Source organism: Bactrocera tryoni, chromosome 1, assembly GCF_016617805.1.
Source record: "Bactrocera tryoni isolate S06 chromosome 1, CSIRO_BtryS06_freeze2, whole genome shotgun sequence".
Taxonomy (NCBI): Eukaryota; Metazoa; Arthropoda; class Insecta; order Diptera; family Tephritidae; genus Bactrocera; species Bactrocera tryoni.
The window spans coordinates 1,525,789-1,548,439 of NC_052499.1; the positions used below are offsets into that span (position 1 = coordinate 1,525,789).

The window sequence follows — 22,651 nt, forward strand, 5'->3', positions numbered from 1 at the left end:
TTACAACAACAACAGGTGTATTTTTGTTTTCAAAGTCAAAAAAATCTCATGGGGGAGAGTTGCAATGTGAAACGCACAAAGAACTGCAAACAAAAGGGAAGGTATGTGTTCGAAAATGAAAAAAAGAACCAATCGAACGAGTGTCGCCAATAAAAATCATTCAATTACACCAAAAACGATTCAGCCATAAATGCTAAGCGCCACGACCATTCACTACCAGTGCGTTTGAAAGCTTAGCCGGGCTGTGTGACCTCCGTAACAAGGCTGCCAAAATCTGTCAGGCGGCAGTCTGTAACAGGCAGTCAACGACAACAAAAACTATAATATTATAACAGCAAATAAAGTCAAGCAGAATCCAGTCAGGTGGCGTTAAATATATTTATTTTTTCATTAGATTTCGCTCATTTGTGCTTCACATCCGTTCGCGAGTATTTCATTCGTTTGCGAGTGCAAAGGTAAATGCTGAATTAAATAAATAAGCCACCGCAGCGAGGCTGAGAGCAGCGACTAGGTGGCGGCAACAAGTTCCTTCCTGCTGAAAAGGCGCAGGAAAATTGTTTAAATTCTTTGTATAGGACCGTTAGACAGTTTCGATGTTGTTGTTGTTATTGTTGTTGCTGTTTTTATTAACTGTTGAAGCTGTTTCCTGTCAGAAGCTAAAGTGCCACATTTAAGTGGGAAATTAAAACATTTGAATGCAAAAAGGTACAGTAAGCGTGCATGTATGAGTGCCCCTAATATACAAACAAATTTAGACTTTTTTCATATAAAATACATATACACCTATACATATATATTATACAGTGTAGTGACTGCAGATGTGCGGACCCCTTAGGTAGTCGCAAGTAGGTGACACTAATTTGTTGTGGTGGAAAATTGAGTCAAAAGTGGTTATTATTTTAATGCCTATGGGTGTTTTGCTGCGCTATTATATGTTCATTCGAGCTGGCGGTTAAACATTTAATCTATTCCCAAAGCGTAAAAACCTATCGCCCTTTGCCCAGTGTCTGACTCTGGAAATAAATTTGCTAGTAACAAAGAGTTTATGGCATAATTATAAATACGTTTTACAATTTTTTATTAAAAAGTTATTCGATAAAGTTGTTAATACCTTTTCCTCTTTTCGTTTACTTTGTTAGCGCTTCCATAAGCAACAAATATGTAAAAATATATGCATAAAAAACTTAAAATATTAAAATAAAAGTTGATATTCAAATCGCAAATTTTCCAGAGTCTTCACTTTGTCTCAACTGTTTACATAACATATATACTTACATATATACAAAATGCAGTGAAAAGTCATACGAATTTGTCAGCGAACTAATGATCACATCACTTAGTTAGTCGGTCAGTCAGTTCAGCAGTAACTCACTGCGGCCCCTGTTTCATTAACTCAGCGAACTGCTTCCTCTCCTCGCTTTGTTTACAATTAATTTTGTGCAACAGTAATTAAAACTGTTTTCAACTTGTTGTTGGTACATTTTCACAATTTTTAGTATTAAAAAAATCATAATTTCTTAAACTGCTGTTGTTGTTGTACTATGTAATAAAAAGTATTGTTTGATATTGTTGTCCGTTGCTTTAATGACCGGTCACATAGCTGAGCCAGGGAGTGTGTGTTTGTTGGTGTCGCGTGCAACTTGAGCAATCACCGAGATCACTACCTAAATTCATAGGTTGGCAGACGCCGACACAACCTACGCATGCGTAGGCATATGGACACCGAGTCGACTTTGTGTAAAGTGAGAAAGTACCGCAATGCATGCGACTTACTGTAGTTGACATCACTAAAAAAGTGTGCCTAAGGCTGGGGACATAGTGGCGAAACAGTCCGAAATTAAGGTAGGGGGATATCAAAAGAAAAATACAATTTCAAACTTATTAAAATTAACTTTTTGTTATACATACTTTTATTAGAAATATTGAGGCAGTTCCTAAGTTGTATTTTCTGTGTCGCAGCACCAATTCAAAAGTAAGTTGGCAGCAAGAGTTGAAGTTAACAGTTTCAGCGCTATCTTAAGCTTCGAGTCTATTGCCCGCTCTGTTGCCGTCTAATTCGTCGGCTAATGCAACCCTGCAGCCGTCTGTTACATTGTTAGAATTCGACCGCAAAAGCACGATAAACGCTTGTGTAGCAGATAAACGGAATCTCAGGCGGATGCGTTCATAAATTAAAAAGTAAGCTTAGCAAACACTTAGTTACTAAATAGCTGCCATTTTTTCCAATTTGGCTACTTAAATAAGAGCTCGTGACTGGCGGGTACTCGCTGTTTTTTTTTACTTGTAAAACTACAATTTTTAATTGGCTAACTAACTGACATGCATACGAGTGTTAAGCAAAACGCTTTTGCGCTGTAATTGCAATATTTCACTTTCCTACAATATATGTATATTTTAGCTTTTAAGGCTTTCATTTCAACGCGAGAAGTTGCTTAGCGAAAACAATTACGAAAAAATGTGTTAAAAATTTCCACCCAAATTTTCGGTTTGCCTAAAATGATCAGTGCGAATAAATGAATGCATAAAAAGTTAATATATGTAAATTTTGAAATGCGTTTTTGGATTGCGCTTTTTATTTATTTATCTATGAGCGGATTATTGCCGTTTTACGACCTCGTAAATCGATATTTCCTCGTATTAGCAAGAAGATTTATAGACCCATTTACAGAATCGCGATTCATCACGATTCCCTCGGCGCATTAACAATTTCCATATGCGTTTGAATATTCAAAAATCATTGGTTTCAGTTGGTTTCGGTTGAATGTCGTCCAAACGCATGCGAGTGTGGCGAAAAGAACGCGCACGAAATACCCAAAATAGTTTTACAATGCTTTTCATTAGTGTACGTATGCGTTTTTCCGCCATGTAAATCGGAACTGAACTTTATCATATTAAATGGGTACCTTGAATATGTGTAGAATAGTAATAACAAGGAGTCGTGACAAAAATAATTAAAGCGAAGTGTTAAACAGAACTTGATATGCGCTATTGTCATTTAGAAAACTGAAATTTATCCTTGTCTGGGCTAATAACTTTTTTACAAGGCATAATATTCGATTAATTCGTTACAACCTAGATTAAAAAAAGGTCATGCGTCTGGTTGCAAGTCTATGTACACACTGCAAAAACGCAAAATTGTATGTTGAGACATGTTGGCTACAGTTCTTCAAAGTTTTTGTAACAATTGTTGTCAATGCTTGTTGGCATTTTTATGTTAGCGACTATTAGTTTGTCACTGGCTTCTACAAGACGGTACTTACTGTGATAGCATTTGAGAGAATTATTTGAATATGTTCAATATTTAGTGAAATATAATATTTTATTAACTTTCCGATGGACAAGCAATGGTAACATTTTCGATTACTTAACTAAACAATAATGTAGGCGTTGCAAAGCAGCGACCTTAATAAGCTCGCATATCTTTCCGCAAGAGAAAAGATTTATGAAACAATTTGGGCTATGAAAAAAAATATTATCTCATTATTATGTGTGTCGTGAAATGAATGCATGTAGCGTTGTGACAGCCCTCATTACATATGTACATTAATCTCGTTTCGTAGAAATATTTTCTCTCCGAAAGTTTCAGATAAGTCGGTTTTATAATGAAATAATATACATGTATGTGTTTGTGTTGATGTTGCGCGGCTTAATTTTATAACTCGTAGATTTGTCACAATCGTATCACGGTCTTATACGTTTTCTCCAAATAACCTTCAGCTCGTTATGAATTGTGTGCCTCGCCTAAGCACGGAGGTTCGTGTTGTCGATGGTTAATGTAAAATCGTTGTTGCATGAACTACACCTCTGCCGATCGCTGCGCCCAGATATACACAAACAATTAGACATAAATACATACATACGTATGGTAATGCAGTTCTGTATGTATAACTTGTTGCAGCATCTGAACCGTCAACGCGCAGAGGTTCATTGGCTGCATGTCGAATTCGTGTGCAGCCAACGTCGTGTCGTGTCAAAAATTAAGTGAAAATTTAAATAATTAATTGAGGAATTAAATAAATTGCGTTAATTTCAAAATAATGCTATCGCAAATGCGTTTCCCCTTCTCAGTTAAATATCGATTAAATTGATTGGCCGCCACAGATTTGAAACTCATTAATTCGCTAGCCTTTTAGAGCAATCAAAATGCAGCCGAGGCTGCATGATCACTTAATGAGTTTATAATTTTAATTAGATCACCGGATGGTGCCCAAATATGTGGTTAATCGAACCGATAAATCTTCAAGACTTGCGCTTCGCAAAATCAAGAATCAACAGCAAAAACAACAAAGCAGAAAAAAATGTATGATGTTGTAAGTGTTTACTTTGACATTCAAGCTCTCATTATATTGCGACTTTGCTCAATTTGTTATTGAATTACTTTGTAGTATTGGTGTTGTTGTTCTTGTTAAGGTAGCCAGATTGTTTGCTTATACTTACATATGTGGATAAGATCACACAATCAGAACAAAAGAAGGCGCTTGAACCCAGTTGACCTCAGTGCGTTTACTGGGTGCTTCGACCTCGTCATTTGTTACTCCATGCACCCATACACACTCTACACACACATATGCCACCAGATTAGCATATGAACTTTCGCTGGCAAAGGGTTACAGTTTCCGTTGCGCAGAGAAATATTTTGTTTTTTTTGCTTTGGAGAAATTATTTTGGTGACAAGTTCAATTGACCCATAAATCGATTTAAATTTTTTGCGCTAATCAAATAATTAAATTTTTATTGGCTAAAATAATACTCCTCATAATATGTCAATTTAGCCTTAGATTAATGTGGTGATCCCTTTCAGAAGAGCAGCCGGTCAAATTGAACAATGAAATGAAAAAAAATATGGATACTGTAGCATAGCAAAAGTTTAAATGTGGTTACAAAGGGATATTGAAAATAGTTCACCCGATCCAAAGAAACTTATAATTTTTTGCTTTTTTCCTCTAGTTTTACTCACCATTGACTACTGGTTTTGTATACTGGATTTTAATATATTTTATTTAATATTCTCAAAAATTCCTTAAAAAAAATTGAGACATTGTTTCAGGTTTTTTGAAATTCATTCATTCACTTTTTTTTGGGTTTTGACCATACCTGCTCAAATACATACACACAAACTTTTACATTGTAATTAATTTAATTGCCAAGATTCTTATCTTCTAATTTGCTTTGTTGTTATTAATATTTTACTATGCTTTTTAATTGACCACTGATGAGCCTCAAGTGGTTTTCCTCTCCAGCCGGCGGCAGCACTCGGACTTGTTCGTATTTGGTCGCAGATTCATTTACCGTGTTTTGAGTAGTTATTCAATTACTTCTTCATTATTTGTTTTCGTTTTGTTGTGGTTTACTTACACATGCAATTTGCTTATATAATTTCGCGTTTCTCTCAGCAATTAATGGGATATGCTCGTCGTGTTTCTTAACCAAATTCTTATCTCATTCTTAACCAAACAATGGAAGTCAATTTGTTCAAAGCTAACCAGCCGCCTGTAATTTTATGTTCGCTATTCGTTATCAAGTACAGGTACAAATTAGTGTTGATCTGTCATAGGCGGGCTTGAGTGGAGTGCGTGGCTGCCAGATGGAGGGTAGTGGGTTGAGAACCCCGAACGGCGAATGTAAAAAATTTGTATGTAGGCACATATTCGATAAGCGATTAAAGATTCGAAAGTGGTTTTAAAGTGAAGAACTCTTCAAGAAGATAAAAAATAGTTTAATACTTCGTTCATTTCAGTGACAAAAGCGAGCCTTCAATGCTAAGCAGCAATACTGTATACATATGTATGTATATTATAAATACATTTACTTATGTACTTAATTTCAATGAAAATATAATAATTGTTTCAAAGTATCTTCCCGGCGACTCCCTTTTCAAGATTCTTTTCACCTATCACCATGCGTGTGTTTGGTTAAGTCGCAATGTTCCATGTTTAGGGGTACGAAAGTCATGGCTCTCGTTGACGGTGTGTTTAATATTTATTTATTTAATACTTTATTTGTGTTTAATGCAAATGATTGCTGAAATGTGCCGGCCGCCATTATTTCAGCCACATTAATTCAGATGATTCGCTCATTAGGGGTTAGTCAAGCGTTGAACTAATTTGGCGAAAATAGAGTACATGTGCAGCTACACAAATGTAGACCTACGATTTGGGTGCAAAGCAAGAAATATGTTAAATACCGAACTGAAATTGAAAAAATATTGCGCACTGTTGATTTGGCGAACGAATGCGGATAATTGAATTGCTGATATGCCAGACCCCGAACTGAGGGGCATACGTACTGACGGTTGTGCCCGAGTATGTGCGCACTTTTTTGTTACTGGAGTTTTTCACTTACTTTTTATAAGGCGATTTCTCCACTCTACTGCCGGCGATTAGAAAGAAAAACTGGTCACCCTAATGGCTCGCTAAAACAGCCGCTCGAATACTAACACACCCGTATGTAGGCACATGCAGGTAAACAACAGACGAATTGCAATTAATTGCATAGAATCAGTAATCGATTGTAACATTGTTGCTGTTGTTGAAGAAAGTCTCCAATACATATGTACATACATAGTATAAGTCATTGCACATTGCAACTACAATTTGATTACTTACATACATACAAACATACGGACGTACGTACATCATCTTAAAGCTTTAGCATTGATTGTTTGCGTTTACGCGCTAAAACGATTTATCGCTCATTAAGTGAACTCTAAACCGGTCTTCGCGAATTCTAAGTAATCCCAGAGCTTTGTTTTTACTTAGACAAATAGCTTCGAACGCATTGGTGGATGTCTCATTTGCATACAGCTTTCAGTGCTAAATGATGATTGATTAGTGAGAAATAGTGATCGCAATATCCTTTATCGATTGTTTGGTTCTAAAATTTTTAACATTCGAAGTCTTGATAACATTTAATTGAATGAAATTGTTTTGAAGTTATCGTTATCTCAACAATGTTCATCAACACTAAGCGACTCTTCTTGTCAAAAGATAAAGCAATTTGGTTGAATACGCTGCAGTAAAGCAACAACAAAAGCCTATTTTTCCAAATTGAATGAGCTTTCAATTTGTCAATACAATTTTCTATTCTGATTGCCGTTTGCAATTTTTTTTTGCCACTTAACCATCATTGAAAGTCGAGTAACGGCATGCTATTTGATAGATTAATATAGCTCTGTTCACATATAATGTGCCTGGAATAAAACCAGGCAAAAATATTTCACAATCTCAAACTGTCATAAAACCCTGGCTGGATAAGACGGATTAAATCTAAGCTACATTGGATCTAAACGCTGATTGCAAAACAGGTTAAGGTGAACGCTTCCCACAAGCATTCCTTCGAATACTTTTAATAAAATCTGATTGCAATAGGTATCTCACCTGTTTGTGTAATGCGAGATTCTCCCGCAGCTCCCAGTTTCCAGCGGCGATTGAAGCAACTCAAGGCACTTCAATACTTGTTCTGAGCCTTCTAAGAATTCCGCTGTGACTTACATATGTATAGTTCGTGTGCCTGTGTATAAATGTACATTTGTATGTGCATATATAAATGATTTCGAGTGAGAACTGTTGAGCCGACACTTGGGAGATATGCATGGCCATTGGGTTGGCGGAGGCGGGGAGCGCGCTGTTATTCTCTTTAAATAAAAATTCATTTGAATTTACTTTCTGATGCAGTGCAGACGTGTAATTGCTGTGATTATAATCAAAAACAATAGTAAACAGAGAACTTAAAATAAAATGCAATAAAAACAATTAAGAATTTTGTTTACCAAAAAAAAAGTACAAAAAAAAAATCGAGATAAAATAACAGCAAACAAAAAACGAAGTTAAACAACAACAAATTATGTGTTGTGATGAGATATCATCTGCTGTGTTGTAGGTATGCAAAAAATGCTTAGTATATGGTTTTTCTCGCTGAGTGCAGCACCGAAAAGTACAGTTTGATAATAAATAAATTAAAATAATTGCATATCATGTCGTAAGTTTGGAATTATAACTATGTGATGTAGGCGTAATAAAAATTTAATAATTAGAAACTTATAATGCTGACAGATCCTATACAGAATCTGCATAAGCTTTCCAAGTTTCTCTGAAATAACGCAAGTTTGAAATTAAAAGTAATGTGTTTTACATAAAAGCAGCTCGACAGCTAACCAGAAGAGCATCTCAGCGATTTCAATGCAGTGATAACACTTGCGGTTGCTCGTGCAAGTATGGCATACAATAATTGTTGTTATAATTAGGGCTTGAGCAATCGCAAGCGCGGTTTTCACATTTAAAGCGTAAACAAAAAGTTAATGAGTTATTGATTGAGCTTTTGAGTTTTAATTGGCCACATACTTACATACATACATATATATAAATACGTATGCCTACTGCAGCCGACGCTCAACTTTTTAGCACATGTTTTATTTCAAGCTACACTTAAAGCTGATTACCCACTGCAGGGCTGTGAGCAATACATATTAGTATTGCTGTAAAAAGACGTTTAATTTGATTTTGCTAATAATTGATAATACCGAATCAAAATCGATTCTTTGGCGAGTCTTATAATATAGTGTTCTTTTGTTTTCCAACTCTAGAAGACCTAGCGTACTCAGGCATTCTTTATTGTGTTTGGAACGAAACAAAATTTTGCTAATTCGTTGATTTATATATGTACTAAATGTATGTGTGCTAAATGCTAATTGAAAATCGTTTTTATTATTGCTAATCTAGCATCTTCAAAACCCGTTTTATGTATTTCGATTAGGAAATTTATAGAGGTAATGCTCGAAATTTAGCAGCTTTCGCTTTGCTCAGTCAGTACCTCAAGTATTGCGTCGTGTTTAATTAACACATTTCATGCAAGTCGATAGCCTAATTTTATCGACATAGTTGACCTTCACAAAAGAGTAAAAATATTCATGACAGACAGATGAGATGACTTCCTACCTACAAACGCTTCGGTGAACAATCATAAGAAATTGTGAAAATATTTTAAGATTGGTCTTGTGACTAACATTACCTCAATGGCGTTTTCTTCATTTCAAGAATGACTTCAACATTTAGGCATTGGTTGATGTATGCCAATATAACTCTTGAATAAAGTCTTCATGTTTTGGCTTAAAGCGGATGTTGAGTTCCTATTTATATCGACTGTAGCGGTTTTGTTCTGCTTGCAAAGAGAATTAGGTGTTATTCAAAATTGTATTTAAAGTTAACTGAATGGCGTTGTTTTCAATTTCATGCTAAAGGAGAAAATAATATTATCACAGGAATATTTCCGCATGACATGAGGTCATTTATAATGCCCTTATGTAAGTTAAAGAAGTCTGAATATTTAACGATAAAAAAATGTTTTTATACGAGTATGTTTTATATGTCAAACACTTTTGACTATTGGCAGCTTATTTTCGAATCAATAAAAGTGTTTCAAAACGGCTCAACACCTCTTGCCAAAAAAAAATTATCGGCGGAATTATCGCTATTTGGTCAAATTCGTATTATCACTGGCTAAAAATTGCTACTTGTAAATGAATTAAAAAGCATTAAATTATTGCAAATATTCTTAGATGTCACAGCAACAAATTGACAACTATTTAGTACATGAATGAGTGAAAAGTTTACCAATTTGCTATTACGTCAATAAGCAGGCGGGTCAACATTACTACCTGCTACTGAGTTTAGAGTTCTCATGTAAGTATCGATGGCTTAACGAAATAAAGGCAGCCGTACGTTTAAGCACTGACTGGGAAGCCTGTTGGGCAGTGACGCTCTCATGCATTGTTTGTTGTTTGATATTCGTCTTATTTTTACACATACATATGTACATATGGCATACATACATATATGTACACATGCGTGCTTGTTGAGTGTTTGTTTGTTGATTTGCGTGTCACTAGCACGACATGCCAAGCAACAAGCTGAAAAAGCACGCAAAACGCTAAGAGCTGTTCCGCCTCACCACCTCTCTGCTAAATGCTAATTAAATAGCGAGGAAGTTTAGAGATGACAGCTAAGCCGAGAAAATAAAAAAGCATACAAATAATATAATAATTAAATTCACAACAACTACCTAACTGCAATTGTATTTATGTCTGTAGATAACTGCAGGAGTGAAACAACAACAAAGGAAGTAAATCCAAGTGACAAATTGCTATATTTTTCATTTATTCAGTTTTCTTTCATGAGAAACGACTATTAAGAAGTGTAATGATATATTTCCACACATATACATAAGTACAAATGTGTTTGTCTATTTTTTGCGCTTGCCTTTACATAAGTAACACTCTCTACACGTACATATGTATGTACAAGCAAGTGCAAGCAATTAACTTGCAAAAATCACCGCTGAAAATAAACTGAATTAAATGAATTGATAAAACTAAAAAAAAAACAACAACAAAATTCCGCCATGTTCATGCGAACGTTTATACATAAAAAGGAAGCTGCAATTATGAATAAACCGGCAAGTCTGTGTATATATGTGTGTGTGTGCATCTGAACAAGTTTCCAACAATGGTCGGCGATATTTCGGTGGCAAAGTCGCGGGCTTTGCGCACTAACACACACACACATATCTTTACCCATATTTGTTTGTATTGTTTTTGTGAGTAAAATCCTCTGTTGCAAGCAAGGAATTGCCAACAATTCTTGTTGTTGGTTATTTAAACGTAAAACCGCGAGGCAAGTTTCAGTGGCAATTCGACTGTTCGATTTGCTTTTACGACTCGATTTCTTCGCAATTAAATACAGTTACTACCACCACACACACACATACACATGTATCACACACCAGATGCCGATTGCTACACATTTCTATTTTTAAACCACAGCCAGCGGCAATAATTGCCGGCGCCACAACGTATGGTTGCCGTTGTTGTTGTTGTTGCTGCAATTTGGAAGCTTGCAACGCCCAAAAAACATTTGCAAGATGCAAGATACACTACATTTTCGCCAAGTTAGCCGACTATCGCGTTTCGCTTGGTCGAAGTACAAACTTACGGTAGATTTACTGTTATGTTTACAAACAAAGCCATTTGCTCTTACCATACTTAAATACATACATATATGGGTGTGTATGGGAGTGTGCGTTGAAATGTGTGAAGTGTGCGAGTGCACGCCTGTTGCTTCTGTTAGGCATCAGCAGAGCTCTCAACTAATCTCGACTAATTAAGATAAATTTCAGTGCGTCATGATTAATGAACAGTGGATTGACGATTTGTGAAAAGTCAAAGTAAGACTTTTAATTTGGTTGTTTTTCTTAGCAATGCCATTTACAAGATTGTTTTAGCAAATAGTTTTCAAAATACGAAAGGAAAGAGAAATCTGAAAATAGTAAACAGAAGTGATGAAAAACAACCGATAGAAAAATTGGCCACAAATGACTCAAGAAACAAGCGGCCGATGTCGCACAAATCGCCCCTTCCCCTCAACTGTCCCTTACAAGTAATTTTTACAGGCTTTACTTCAATAGATCAAAAGTAATATAATATAGGGTAACACAAAGAATTCTCTCGGCCGCAGCTGGAGTTTATTTTCCGATACATAAATTAGATATTCACACGTGAATCGACTTGACTCGCCAACTCAAGCCAGCCTCGCACCCCTTGTACCTATTACCACTCTATTTCACTTTTGAATGAGAAAAAAAATTAATTTGATTTTCCTGGGACGGGTATTTAAATTTCTGCAAATTAGTGATACTTTTTTTGTATTGAAATCAATATTGGTGTATGACTTTAATGCCATTAACCTTTGATAATCTTTAATACTAGATTGAAAATAGATCACCATCAAAATTTTATGGATTGATTTTTAATCCTTCTAATTTCGCTGCCCTTAATCTAATAGATACTAATTTAAACGCATTTCCAATTTTTCTATCTTCTAGAAATCCGAATTGGTGGCGCAGGCGCACCACGTTGGAACGATGCCTGGTATTGATCAGTATTATTGCGTTGATCGCAGTGGTTGGTCTTGTGATTGGGCTGGTTTCTGTTATACTTTCAAATCATTTGACGGAAGGTGAGTGAAACGAAGCATGTTTTTTTCTGTAGCTAAAAAAATAAATTTCGGAAATTATATATAATTACATTAAGTAAGTGTTTTGAAATTTTAACAATTGCTCCATTCCGATAGAACTCAAGGCATCTACCAACCCACCAGAGGCGCTGCAAGGCTCCACTCGTACCACTGATAATGAGGTCTTTATGCCACCACAGAAACTACCAAAGGATGATGTCTGCCTCTCAGCCGAATGCATACACACTTCGTCAGCGGTGCTGAGCAAAATGAAGCCAGAAATCGAACCTTGCGATGATTTCTATCAATTTGTCTGCGGTACTTATATTGAGGAGAATTTAATACCCGATGACAAGGATTCGTTGAATACGTTCTCTTTGATCTCGGATAAATTACATGAACAGTTGAAGGAGATTATTGTCGAAGAACGGCCAACCACAGAGCCCAAACACTACCAGCTGCCGAACGCGCTGTATAAGGCGTGCATGAACAAATGTGAGTTCCTGTAGTTCTTATAATTTTAGAGTCTAACTTCAATTCAATTTCGCTAACCACAGCACTGATTGAGGAGCTGGATGCCAAGCCCATTGCGGACATTGCCAAAAAACTCGGCGGCTGGCCGGTAATTGAGGGCGACTCATGGAACGCAGACAACAGCTGGTCTTGGCAGGAAACTGTAAAGAAATTCCGTAGGATGGGCTTCAGCATGGACTACATCATCGACTTTTCAGTCAGTGTGGATCTGAAGAACAGTACAACGCGTATTATTGATGTGAGTTGGTTTAGTTTCTTTGTGGTGGTTGCAGTTTGCTTTACTTCTCATTTCTTCCTTGCCGTTACAGTTTGATCAATCCGCTATTGGCTTGAGCCGCGAATATCTTGTCAAAGGCTTCAACGAGACATTGGTGAGCTCCTACTATGACTATATGGTCGATATGGCTGTGCTTTTTGGTGCTGATAAGGAAGCAGCGAAGCGTGAGTTGCGGGAATCTCTCGATTTCGAGATTGCTTTGGCCAATGTGAGTTCACTTCACGCAAAGTAAAGAAAGTTTAACTAAATTGTTTGACCATTAGATTTCCTGGCCAGCTGAGAAGCGCCGCAACACCAACGATCTCTACAACATACGCACATTGAAGCAGCTGCAAGAAGCTTATCCTTACGTGCAGTGGGTGGACTACACCAACGCATTGCTGCCGGACAAAATTAAAGTGGACGAGGATGAGCCAGTGAATCTTTCAGTGCCCAGTTTCTTTGAAGAGTTAGGCCCACTATTGGAGAGTACGCCAAATCGTGTGATTGCGAACTACATGATGTGGCGTATACACGCCTTTTCGATCGTTTTCCTCTCGGAGCAATTCCGCAAGCGTCAACTGCAATACGCGACTGCTTTGTCGGGTCGCCAGGAGCAAGAGGCGCGTTGGAAGGAGTGTGTGGATATTGCAAGTGGCAGGTAGGTGGTTGTTTAGAAAGTTGATTTGGAAAATATTTGAGAAAATAGTTGTCCCCCAGTAGAACCATGTCGTTTTGAGTTATGGCATTTGCTGAATTGGCTGCAAATCCTTCACGTAGCATAGATTCTTTTGGCTGCACTTAATTAATTGTGTATGCATTTTCGCAATGGCATGTAAATTCCCCTGCAAATGTTAAATTGATTGTTATCTTTTTCCATTGATGTTAATTGCTGTTGTAGTAAAAATATTGGCTTGTTTCCTCAGGAAAAGTGTGCGCTCCATGCATTTGCATAGTTCAAATTCATTTAGACTGAAAATTTTACATGAATATGTTAATATATAAGTATATGTTTTATCTCTGCTTTTTTACAGCTATGATGAAGAGGGCGAAGATGAAGTAGAAGGGTACTAAGTTCAATAGATTTATTTAATTTTACTTACTTTTGTTTCAGTTGATTTGATTTGATTTGATTTACACCACTTTTCAGTTGAGTTTTGTGTTGTGGCTTAACTAGTTCTTCACAATTTGTTTTTGGTAACACATGCATTCATTTAGTACCTTGCACTAGTAGCACACTATTCGAAGGTTGGAAAATTGATGCCTTGAAGCCAATTAGTATTCAGAAAATAAGAAACTGTGAACTAAACCCACTTATCACATTGGCATTGGGAGATAAAACTAAAAAATTAGTTTGTTGTTCGAAGATCCTCTTGGTTTTTACTGGCCACGTTGGCCCGTTCATCCTCTCTGATATTGATAAACTATGTGATGTTTCGCTAATTAATAAGTGTGCTGATAGCGTTTCCCTAAGGTTCGAACTCTTTTGGAAATCCCTTCGCGGTGGAACAACTTTCTTAATTATTGTGAGTTGTTTTCGTTTACTGCTTGAAACCGTTTTTTTATAATTTACAAAATAATCGATGAGTCTGGAACATTCCGACAAAGCTGTTCTATTATAACGTACATGAAATGTGGCTCTATTCAAATTCAAGATAAAAATGACTGAAATTAGATGAGTTGGAGATGGACATGGAAATATTTTTTAAGTGTGTTATTAACATTAGTTATTACTTATTTCCTTGGATACTTTTATTCACTTACCTCTTCCCTTATTAAATAATTGAGACTTTAGTTATGAGCAATTCAGATTGCATTTCCATGATGCATGCCCGTTTGTGTTTGCTTTATTTTGATTCAGTTGCTTTCTTGCAATAATTTGTTTGCCATACTTAAGAATATATTGAAGAATATACGTCCGTTTCTACTTTCAACCTTTCAGCGAATTACGCGAAGTCGAATATGAAGTTGAAGGGTACAGAGTTTAATCGATACGCTTTTTGCTCTTTTATATTGCTTTGCTATCTTTTGCCTATATTCAAAATATTCATAAGGTTTGAATGATGCATCGCTTAGACATTAACATTTTGCAGACGATCTTTTCAATTTTCTCGCTGCTGTTTAAGTATGTCTAATTGTACAGTTACACTCTCACATGAGGTTCACACTCATTTAAATCTAAATCGAAATTGTTTATGTTGAGACATCGCCACTGCTCAAAAACAAAAATTTATTTGAAAACCAAAAATAATTTCAAGTACTCCACTAATAACTTTTGCTTTAAATTAAGGATAGTAATGACCTTATGTATTTTTGTATATGATTTTATGTATATGCTACCAGCAAGTCCTTGGGCGCTTTTCTTTGATTGCGGAAACATTCAGAGTTTGGCTTTGGTATTTCAAGCATTTCCACGCCGCTTGTTTCTCAAGCGAATTTTTCTGAAGCTAAGCTTATTAAAATTATAGTTCTTATGTTGCTTAACTCGTTAAAATTTATGCACTAGCTTTTGCACTTTTTGCTTCATCGGCTTTTGCAAGGTCTTTTTATGTCACAAACTAACCTGCGCACATCCTTACGATCCCTTCATTTTAGAACACAGAACATGCTCAGTATAAGAAATTAAAAATTGAAGCATTTAGTTTTATTAATCTATTTATACATATTTTTTGATTTACGTAATTAAAAATTAATCCTGAATGATGTATTATTCTTTTTTATGTCCATTTCATAAAACATTTGAACAACGTGCTTGTGGTCACATCGCTACTCATCGTACACACATCGTTATACTTGAACGTTCCACAACGTTGCTCATAAAACATTGCTCACAAATCGTTATTATGTGATCATAATTATGTTCGATTAACATAACTCACATCACACCATGCCTCCCCTTTCCCACTCGTGTCTCCATGTGTTAACCATTTGTTGAACCTTTTGCGCCGATTATTTGTCGACATTGTGCTCACATCGTTCACTCCTTCATATTTGGGGGATGTAGCTTGGCCATTGCCGTCGGTTCGCTATATGTGCGTAAGCATTTCAAGCAAGACTCCAAGGCTATAGCATTGGACATGGTACACCAAATTCGCGGAGTCTTCGACAATATACTCAGCGAGGTCGACTGGATGGATGAGGCTACCAAGAAGGAGGCTAAGAAGAAGTTATATGCCATGACCACACACATTGGCTATCCCGACGAGATGTTGGATAATTCGAAATTGGAGGAATACTACCGCAATTTGGATATTGACTCCAACAAGTACTTTGAGTCCTTCCTGAACATGAATGTCTTCGGCACAGATTATTCGTTCAATAAGCTGCGCTTGCCGGTGAACAAGACAGATTGGATGCGTCACGCACGTCCAGCAGTTGTGAATGCCTACTACTCATCGATCGAGAACAGCATACGTAAGCTCTCGTCGCCCTAGTGCTGTAAGAGGTATCACTATGTCGTGGCTAAATTTGTGTTTTCGTTTATTAGAATTCCCTGCTGGTATTCTGCAAGGTCACTTCTTCCATGCTGCCCGCCCCAAGTACATGAATTATGGTGCTATCGGTTTCGTTATTGGCCATGAGATTACACACGGCTTCGATGATCAAGGACGTCGTTTTGACTTGCAGGGCAACTTGTTGGACTGGTGGGCAGAGGATACGCAGAAAGCCTATTTGGACAAGGCAAAGTGTATTATTGAACAGTATGCAAATTTCACGGACGGACAAACTGGTTTGCATGTAAGTAAATGAAAACAAAAAAATTGCGTAAAATCATCTATCAATAAAGACAGTTTCTATTATATGTGAGAGATGACTGAGTGCGATCCATTTCCATTAATTTTCATATAAGTTTCAAATGGATAATAGATTAATACTCCACATATATCTTTATTTCCAGTTGAATGGCGTAAATACGCAAGGTGAGAATATTGCCGACAATGGTGGCGTGAAAGAATCCTATCGAGCTTATCGCCAGTGGGCGGAACAGAATGGTCCCGAGCCGAAATTACCCGGTTTGGACTACACTCCCGAGCAGATGTTCTGGATCTCTGCCGGTCAGACGTGGTGCGCCAAATACCGCAAAGGTGCGTATTTCAAATTGAATTTTAGATGAAATTACTATTTTTTCTTCACACTAAATTTTATTTTCAGAAACTCTTAAAATGCGCATCACAACCGGCGTTCACTCGCCTTCGCAATTCCGCGTCATGGGCACATTCAGCAACATGAAGGACTTTGCGCGCGACTTCAATTGCCCCGAAGGATCCCGAATGAACCCCGTGCAGAAGTGCGAAGTGTGGTAAGGAATGGTAGAAGAGTGCTGATAATGTGACATAAACGCACACACTCACACACACGCGCACTGGCAGCAGCAATGATGCGAACCTTTTGCATTGAAATTTTTGGTGTTGTTTTTTTATATTCCAATAAGAAAAAAGAAATATGTAAAATTTGTTTAATTTATGTATTTGTATGTATTTAGCTTTTAGTTACAATTTGCTTTATTTTTGAAGCTAAATTCCTTTAATGTAGTGAATTTCGTGCATTTCGAAGCTACTTTTCGATTTCTACACAAAAACAACTAAGTTGTCAATGTATTACATTCGTTATGTAATTGAATAATTTACCTAGTTAATCACTTTATGTATGTATTTACTCATTTGTATGTGAAATGGCGTACGCTTGTTTCAGTGAAAAAATCGAAAACAGAAAAGCTAAAGAAAGATTTTTGAAATCACAACATTTCAAACTAAAAAAATTGAAATTTGCGTACTTGTTAATTTATAAGATGTAAAAAAAATTTAATAAAATTAAACACAAAAATTTAAACGAACTCTATTTGGTCTACGAAGAATTCGGAATTTATATCATTAGGCTCGTATCAGGGTTTATATTCGGCTAAGAACTGAAACTATGTGGCAAGTTTTTTTATGCCGTTACAATAAGAAAACCAATTGACCCGCAGATCCGTTTGATAAGTTTGTCTAAATTCCTTGCATGAGCTTCTGAGCTTGAGTTGGCTTTGGTACACTTCTGGTATAAGACTATCTTTCAGTCATACGCTGCTCCATTTCATTTGACAATTTTTACTTCTGCAGCTGTTAGAAAAGTTTCTCCATTGAAGTCCAGATCCTGATGTGACATAAAGTAGTACTAATGGTAAAGGTATTTCGTCTGTAATGATAAAGGTATATTGTCTTGAGGCACGGGACAACTGTGATTCTTTATTATAATCACATGCAAATCGCACTCTTCCCATATTGACTTAGAATATTGTTTCAATAAACTCCCTAGTCGTGATCATCAGCAATGACACGGATTCCGGAATGAGAGTCCGAGGGTCTACTTATAATATTGACATGGTTGAACCAGTACTTGGTCGAGGGTTTTAGTTGTTCAACAGTAGCATAATGTATTGGCCGGCTGTTGACTTAGATTCCCTGAGGTATTCAATCCAAATCAAACCAAGATCAGCGAAACGTGCCCATTCTCACATCAGATTTAGTTCATCCAATGTTCTGTTATTCTTAAGTCTGTTGGGCATTACAAAGGTTTTATAAACAGCCTCTGGGAGGAGGTGAGAAAGACGTCCTTAAAAGGCTTCTCTGGCATCTACACTAAGCCGGCTATCAACAGAATGTCCTTTAATTAAATTTACCGCTAAACAGCCGCTAGGAAAGCAACAGCTGTGGCTTGTTTATCTTCACTCTCAACTCCGATTCCATTCTATGTATGCGAGGAACATACATTGTTTCGGCGGCAGTGCGCAGACTCCAATAATTATGACATTTCGTTTGACAGCGGCAACGAAAGTATTAGATAATAATGAAAGCAACTACCATCAACAACAGAGCAACGAAAAGAACCGCTGGCAAAACAAAAAGTGTGCAATCGCAATAGAAGCTGCAACAGAAGTCAAGAGAATAGCAAAATATATTATGTGGTCAGTGAAAAATTTGTGCGCAAAATTGAAAATTAAATGCAGCTAATTAAATCGAATAATCAGAGCGAAATTTGGTGCAAACAATATTCTTAGCAATACCCATAACAACAGCGGTGCAAATAGCCGTAATAACGGTCGCAGCATATTCAGCGGACGTGGGCATTGTGTGTTGTGGACAATGAGCGGCAGCGGTGGCGGAGGCGGAGGCGGCGGCGGCAACGGACGTCTAGCGGCAGCGCAGTCGTTGCAAAATGAGCACGCCGAAGCGCTACTGGTGCAACTTAATGAGTTCCGTAAAAATGAGCAGGTAAAGTGTGTCATAAGTGTGGCAGAGAGGGGTGGATGGAAGCCTTATTAGCCGCTTGGTTAATTGACTGCCACGCCTTAATTTTCACAACTTTCGATAAAAATCTTAATTATTTTTAACTGAATTTTTCCAGTACACGGATGTTTGCTTGATTTGTGATGATCTGCGCATTAAGGCCCATCGGAATATACTCGCCGCTGCAAGTCCCTACTTTCAGGCGATGTTTGGCGGCAACTTTCCGGAGAGCTCACAGAGCGAAGTTCACATACACGACATGGAACCCCGTTGTCTACAATTGGCGGTGGACTTCATCTACACCGGTCACTTGGACAATTATGTTGACTGTGTGCAACAGTTGCTGGAGACTGCGGCCTTTCTGCAGCTGGAGCATTTGATGGACTTGTGTACGGAGTATATGTGCGCGCAGCTAGACGCTGATAATTGTCTGGGTTTTAAGCATTTTGCAGGTGGCTCAAATGGCCAAGTTATACAACAGATATTTATATAAGGGTTTTCGCTTTCAGAGAAGCAAAATAATTTCACGCTACTGGATTCGGCTTGCCAATACATTATTACACATTTCAAAGAGGTAGTGCAGAGTGAGGAGTTCTTGGATATGACCTTCTTAGAGGTAAGTGCGCTTGATAACACTGCAGTCATGACTGAATTTTTACTTATACAGCTCAGTAATATATTGGCTAACGATGCCCTTTACGTTCATTCCGACGACGCAGTGCTCTGTGGCTTGACACGTTGGGCTGAACATCGACCCACAGAGCGCACTGCTATTTTAGCACCATTGCTGCGCTACATACATCCAGCTTGCGTAACGGCTGATGTGGCACGCTCACTGCCCATTCTCAAGCAGAGCGTGGATAGTCAGAGTTGGCTGCATGACGTGCTGCACAGTGCCGACAGCATGGAGTGGCATATCTTTGTGTTGGACAAAATGGGCCGAAAACCGGATCTGCAACGCTTTAATATGGCATTCGACGAGGCGACGCAGTTGCAGCCATTGCCACGTCCAGCTTTCGCCGTCAGTTTGACGGCGCACAAGAATATTTTATACGCTCAAGGTGGCAGTGTGGGCCGCAGCACACGCGAGAGCTTTTACTACAACATCTATCGCGATCAGTGGCATGAGCTGCATCCGTTGTTGATGGAGCGTTCGCACCACCGGTCGGTCATATTGAATGGCTGTTTGTATGCGCTCGGCGGCAACACATTGCAAGGTGCCACCTGTTCAGTGGAGTGTTTGAATTTGGTCACAAATAAAGCGACCTTTCGGGAGAATATGCTGGCGAAACGGAATGCAATGGGAGCGGTAGTGTGTGGTTAGTGGTATGTATAAATATATGTAATTTTGTCTGATATTTAATTCCTTACGCAGATAATACACTCTACGTGATGGGTGGTGAGACCGACCATCGTTCTCTTTACTCGGTAGAGCGCTATGATCCACGCGTGGGTCAGTGGCAAGAGATGCCCGCCATGCGTGAGGTCAACAGCTATTGTTCGAGCGCGGCCATCGGTTCGCACATCTATTGCTGTGAGGGTCTAGGCAGCTGTATGGAACGCTTTGACTTGCGCGCCAACCGCTGGGATGTGATCAACTTCTGGGAGGAGCGCGAGTTTTATGAAATATTTGTCGTGAACAATAAGCTGTATAGTGTTTCCGGTGAGGCCATAGCACGCTACGACGATATGGAGAACAAATGGCTATGCGAGTTTAAATTCGATGAATCACGAGAATGGGACACAGCTACAGGCTTGCAGATGGGTAACTATCTGCGGCTCTAAAGTTGCAGAAAATCGGTTAGAACAGTTACAAAATGATGGTAGTGGGGACTAAGTCTCCTTCATCATCGGAGTATTATTTGAGTTTGTTGACGACAGTTCCAAAGGGATATATAAATATTGGTATCGGTTTTGTTTATCACATTTGAATAGGATGAAATGATTTTGAAGTCTTCGCAAAATCGAATTAGTATTAAATTCCTATTCTTCATAAAATCGTAAACTTAATAACACATAATATGATATACATACATAGGTATTTGACTAAACTTCGTTAAGATTTTCTTCTAGGAAGCAGTCCATATCCCCCTCTTTGGAAGTTTTGAAGTTGTGCCACCTATTAGAGCTATTTATTTCGTTTACTCAGCTATGTATATTCGCATGCACATATGTATATAATATATACCTATATATTATTTAGACGAAAGCCCGTCTAACAAAAAACTGATTCGTCTCTTTAGTCGAGGTTGAAATTTTAGCAATTAAAGGAAAATAGTCTTTCTTAACATTTTTCGGGTTTACACTCTTCAAGAGTTCTGATATACATAAATTTATATTTTTTTAATTTATGATATTATCTTTGTACATTCATCATATATAATTTGAGAGCTTTTGAAGCTAAAGATTTTGCCAACATGGCGTATGAGTGATTTGCATACTGTCTTGTGTGTCGCCTCTTAGCCCAAGCAGCCTTTCCAAAAGCACTTGGGTTGGAAGAGCTGATGCAGATGGAAGGAGGTCGCAATATATCAAAGGTCGCAGGGTATACCTCTAATTTAATCTAATGTTCATGATATAAGCATAGTAGAATTAAATTATTTGAATGAATTTTGAAATGAATAATGACAAAAGTGAATGTTCTGTAACTTTAAAGATTAGAACTTGAAAAATATATCTTTTAACGTTACATAAAATCTAAAAATGTTGCCTCTTCATTAAATATGGGTGTGATATGGAAATTTTTTCACTTAGTTTTGTTTAAGTTCGAAATACCACAAACAAAAATTGTTCGGTTGTACGTTTTTTGTAAGCTCGAAGAACACTTCGCAATATTGGCTCCATAATTTATTTGAAAAAGCGCCTGAAAGTAGGCCACAACATTTTTTATAAGGTCAAACATGCGACAACTGATCTAATTCCAATAGACTCATTTTCGTTAGCAACATGTTTCAACAAATATGTTGCCCAACATTGCCTACAAGAGATTTTTACTATACCAGTGTGACACTTTTGTGTTTTTGCTTTTTCGATAGTTTATGTGTTCAAAAATATCCTGTGAAATCGGCAAGGTCGTATCTTGAATAGTTTTTGAATGGCATTGTTCTAAACAGCGGCCGCTCAGAGGTGCAAACATATGTATGTATATAAGTGAAACTTTTTCGTAAAAAACGATTTTTTTTCAAAATTATTATTATTAGAAAATATATTTAAGTTTAATAAACGTTTGGAATTTTTTTGTTTCAGCTACTCATTCGACAGGAATCATGCCAGCAGTTGAGGCACTTTTTTTCGGCACTTCCGCCGACAGCACATAACTCCATTATTTTTCAATACTAAAAAAAAAAAAAAATTTTAATATAGCTAAAATTATACTTTATTACGTCCTTAGAACGTCGAAACATTCAATCTAGTACTTTCTTTAAAAAAAATTCACGAAAACCGCCTAATTTTTCATGCGTCACACTGGTGTAGCCCCTTAAATAAAACAAAAGTTAAGTGAGAAATTTCATTGATCCAAACATCTTTTTTTCATATACAATACATAGATTTTGAAAATATTTATTCTAATAAAATCTGCAAAAGAATTT

General features: G+C 37.3%; 2 protein-coding genes across 6 annotated transcripts in view; both read left to right on the forward strand.

Moving 5' to 3' along the window:
- Positions 1-17,246, forward strand: part of LOC120771674 (neprilysin-2) — a 29,730-nt gene extending 12,484 nt beyond the window's left edge. For 2 of the 5 annotated variants that reach the window (XM_040099809.1, XM_040099818.1), the window contains exons 3-12: positions 11,875-12,008; positions 12,123-12,500; positions 12,563-12,777; positions 12,848-13,024; positions 13,080-13,456; positions 13,830-13,862; positions 15,800-16,209; positions 16,283-16,533; positions 16,694-16,880; positions 16,948-17,246. In XM_040099809.1, the coding sequence (XP_039955743.1) occupies positions 11,875-12,008; positions 12,123-12,500; positions 12,563-12,777; positions 12,848-13,024; positions 13,080-13,456; positions 13,830-13,862; positions 15,800-16,209; positions 16,283-16,533; positions 16,694-16,880; positions 16,948-17,099 (2,314 nt within the window). In that variant the 3' untranslated portion in view covers positions 17,100-17,246. Of the gene's footprint in view, positions 1-7,692; positions 7,879-7,957; positions 7,978-11,874; positions 12,009-12,122; positions 12,501-12,562; positions 12,778-12,847; positions 13,025-13,079; positions 13,457-13,829; positions 13,863-15,799; positions 16,210-16,282; positions 16,534-16,693; positions 16,881-16,947 lie in introns of those variants that run through there. The other 3 variants (XM_040099801.1, XM_040099826.1, XM_040099833.1) reach the window with 3 other exon arrangements.
- A 1,386-nt stretch (positions 17,247-18,632) lies between these two features.
- Positions 18,633-22,125, forward strand: LOC120782685 (kelch-like protein 2). Its single transcript, XM_040115076.1, has 5 exons — positions 18,633-19,046; positions 19,180-19,513; positions 19,571-19,677; positions 19,729-20,380; positions 20,437-22,125. Exons 1-5 carry the CDS (start codon positions 18,918-18,920, stop codon positions 20,844-20,846), a joined length of 1,632 nt encoding a protein of 543 aa, XP_039971010.1. The 5' UTR covers positions 18,633-18,917; the 3' UTR covers positions 20,847-22,125.
- Positions 22,126-22,651: the final 526 nt, after the last annotated feature.